Source organism: Nematolebias whitei, unplaced genomic scaffold, assembly GCF_014905685.2.
Source record: "Nematolebias whitei isolate Nwh7 unplaced genomic scaffold, NemWhi1 Nwh_scaf_10976, whole genome shotgun sequence".
NCBI lineage: Eukaryota > Metazoa > Chordata > Actinopteri > Cyprinodontiformes > Rivulidae > Nematolebias > Nematolebias whitei.
In genome coordinates this window covers 1-1,917 of record NW_023629521.1, presented here as the reverse complement: position 1 = coordinate 1,917, position 1,917 = coordinate 1, and the positions used below count along the sequence as shown (strand labels likewise).

The 1,917-nt window shown below is 42.0% G+C and overlaps 1 protein-coding gene across 1 annotated transcript; it reads right to left on the bottom strand.

Annotated features, from left to right (window-relative positions):
- Positions 1-1,064: 1,064 nt before the first annotated feature.
- LOC119429925 (tetratricopeptide repeat protein 33) lies at positions 1,065-1,892 on the bottom strand (the record flags this gene model as incomplete). Its single annotated transcript, XM_037697424.1, is given in 1 exon segment — positions 1,065-1,892. A coding segment is annotated over 1 exon segment (385 nt), but the record flags the coding sequence as incomplete, so codon positions are not given.
- Positions 1,893-1,917: the final 25 nt, after the last annotated feature.

Genomic DNA, 1,917 nt, shown 5'->3' with positions numbered 1-1,917 from the left:
TATCTTACTGGTTTTTAGGGATGCACAATATCAATTTTTGCCGATATCCGATACAGATATTTTATGTTTTCCTTTGTCTGAACATATTCCTCTTATTTAGGTTTATTTGCTACAAAAATTGTGTAACAGCAGTGAGCTGGTGACATATATTCAGTAACAGCCATATGATATGCATAGCACTTGAACTTATATTAAATGAAAAGTGTTAAATGTTATTTATTAGCATTAGTCACCTGCAATGCTGTCTCACTTGTGGAGGCTTGTTCCAGGTTCCTATAGCTGCAGTGTGGGATCCTCTGCACTCTTGTGCATGAAGGACAGACTTTTTAAATTCAAAGTTTTTGTCTATCCATTGTGCCGTAAGACTAATCATGCTAACGGGGCTAACACGACGTCCAAATATCTGTGGTAAAACTCACCCAAGTTGTGCTATCGGCTATTAGCTTCTCAATGACATTGGAAATCACGGCTTGTAGCTCGGGTAAGGTTACGTCAGAAAAATATCTCCGACTGGGGGTGATGTAACGAGGCTCCATGTAGTCCATAAATCTTCAGAATCAGACATCCTCAACGAAAAAAACCCTTCCACACCGCCGACATTTTGAATTTTCCTCTCCGCCGTGAGTAGGCGTGTGTGACGTCATCACGATGCGCTGCCACTGCAGGCATCCTTGTCACTGGGTTGTCATACAAAAACACAAGTCTTTTATATCGGTGAGTTATTTTAATGGAATGGCCGATGTCCGATATTGAACTTTAACACTAATATCGGCCGATACCGATACCATGCCGATAATATCGTGCATCCCTACTGGTTTTCTATCTTGGAACTGGACCATTGTCAGATTTCTTGCCTTCTTTCCACCCATCCATCCATCAGCTTCACCTGCTTCTTCCTTTTTGGGTCGCCAACTTAAAATAAACCTGAATAATTTCTTTGACATAAAACATAGCCCCTCCCCCCACAAAATTTTTTACAATTCTAAAAGCTGAAAAAAAATCATGTCCCAGTGCAAAAACAAACACCTCAAAACAATTAAACAAGCCTGAATTAGAACCTTGACCTGATTTTACTCAACATTTTGCAGTTTAACAAACATTTAATCACATTCGTGATGATGTCACCTTACAACACAGCAAAGACGATGTGCCTACATGATGACATGACCTTTAGTTTACAAACACAGAAAGAAGACGTCATTATTAACCAGCCACTGATGGATGTCCTGTTTTCATTTACACTAAAACTAAAAGACAAAGTTGATTTACTTTAAAATGTATAAAATTATTTTTTTTAAAATAATCAACTACTGGGTAAATCATTTATTCCAATGAAAATATTTGTGTCCAAATTATTTGTTTGCTATGAAACAAAGTTTAAACTGTTCACATCCCTTTTCTCACACGAGGATCTGGAGAAGTGTCCTCTAGCAGACAGAAACAGGACTGGTTCAGACTGGTTTTCTTGGCTAAAACAATGGAAAACACACGACTGTCAAAAGACAAATCAGTTCATGCTCAGTCCTCTTGCTTTGACAAACTGCTCCCCTGACGGTGCGGCTGCGTCCTCTGATCCCTGCTCCCCGCTCACTACCTTTTGTATGTTCCCCTCAGCGTCGATGACCACGGTGGTCCTCCTCAGCTCGTCGTAGTGCGTTTGTCGCTCGGCAACGGCCACGCAGGCTGCCAGCACTTCGTCAGACTCAAAGTCATAGTCCTGCTCGAGCTCGGGGGCGTTAAGGATCTGGTTTTTAGCCTCCTCCTCTTGTCTCGTCTTCTCTTTGGTTGCTACCTGCTGCTTCTGTAACGTCCATGCCCAGTTCAGGTCTTCCTGCCACAGGCTCGTCTCTGATGGACACAGGTGGATTGCGATCTGGAAGGACCTCACAGCCTGTAAGGACAGTTGTGACGTCAGCT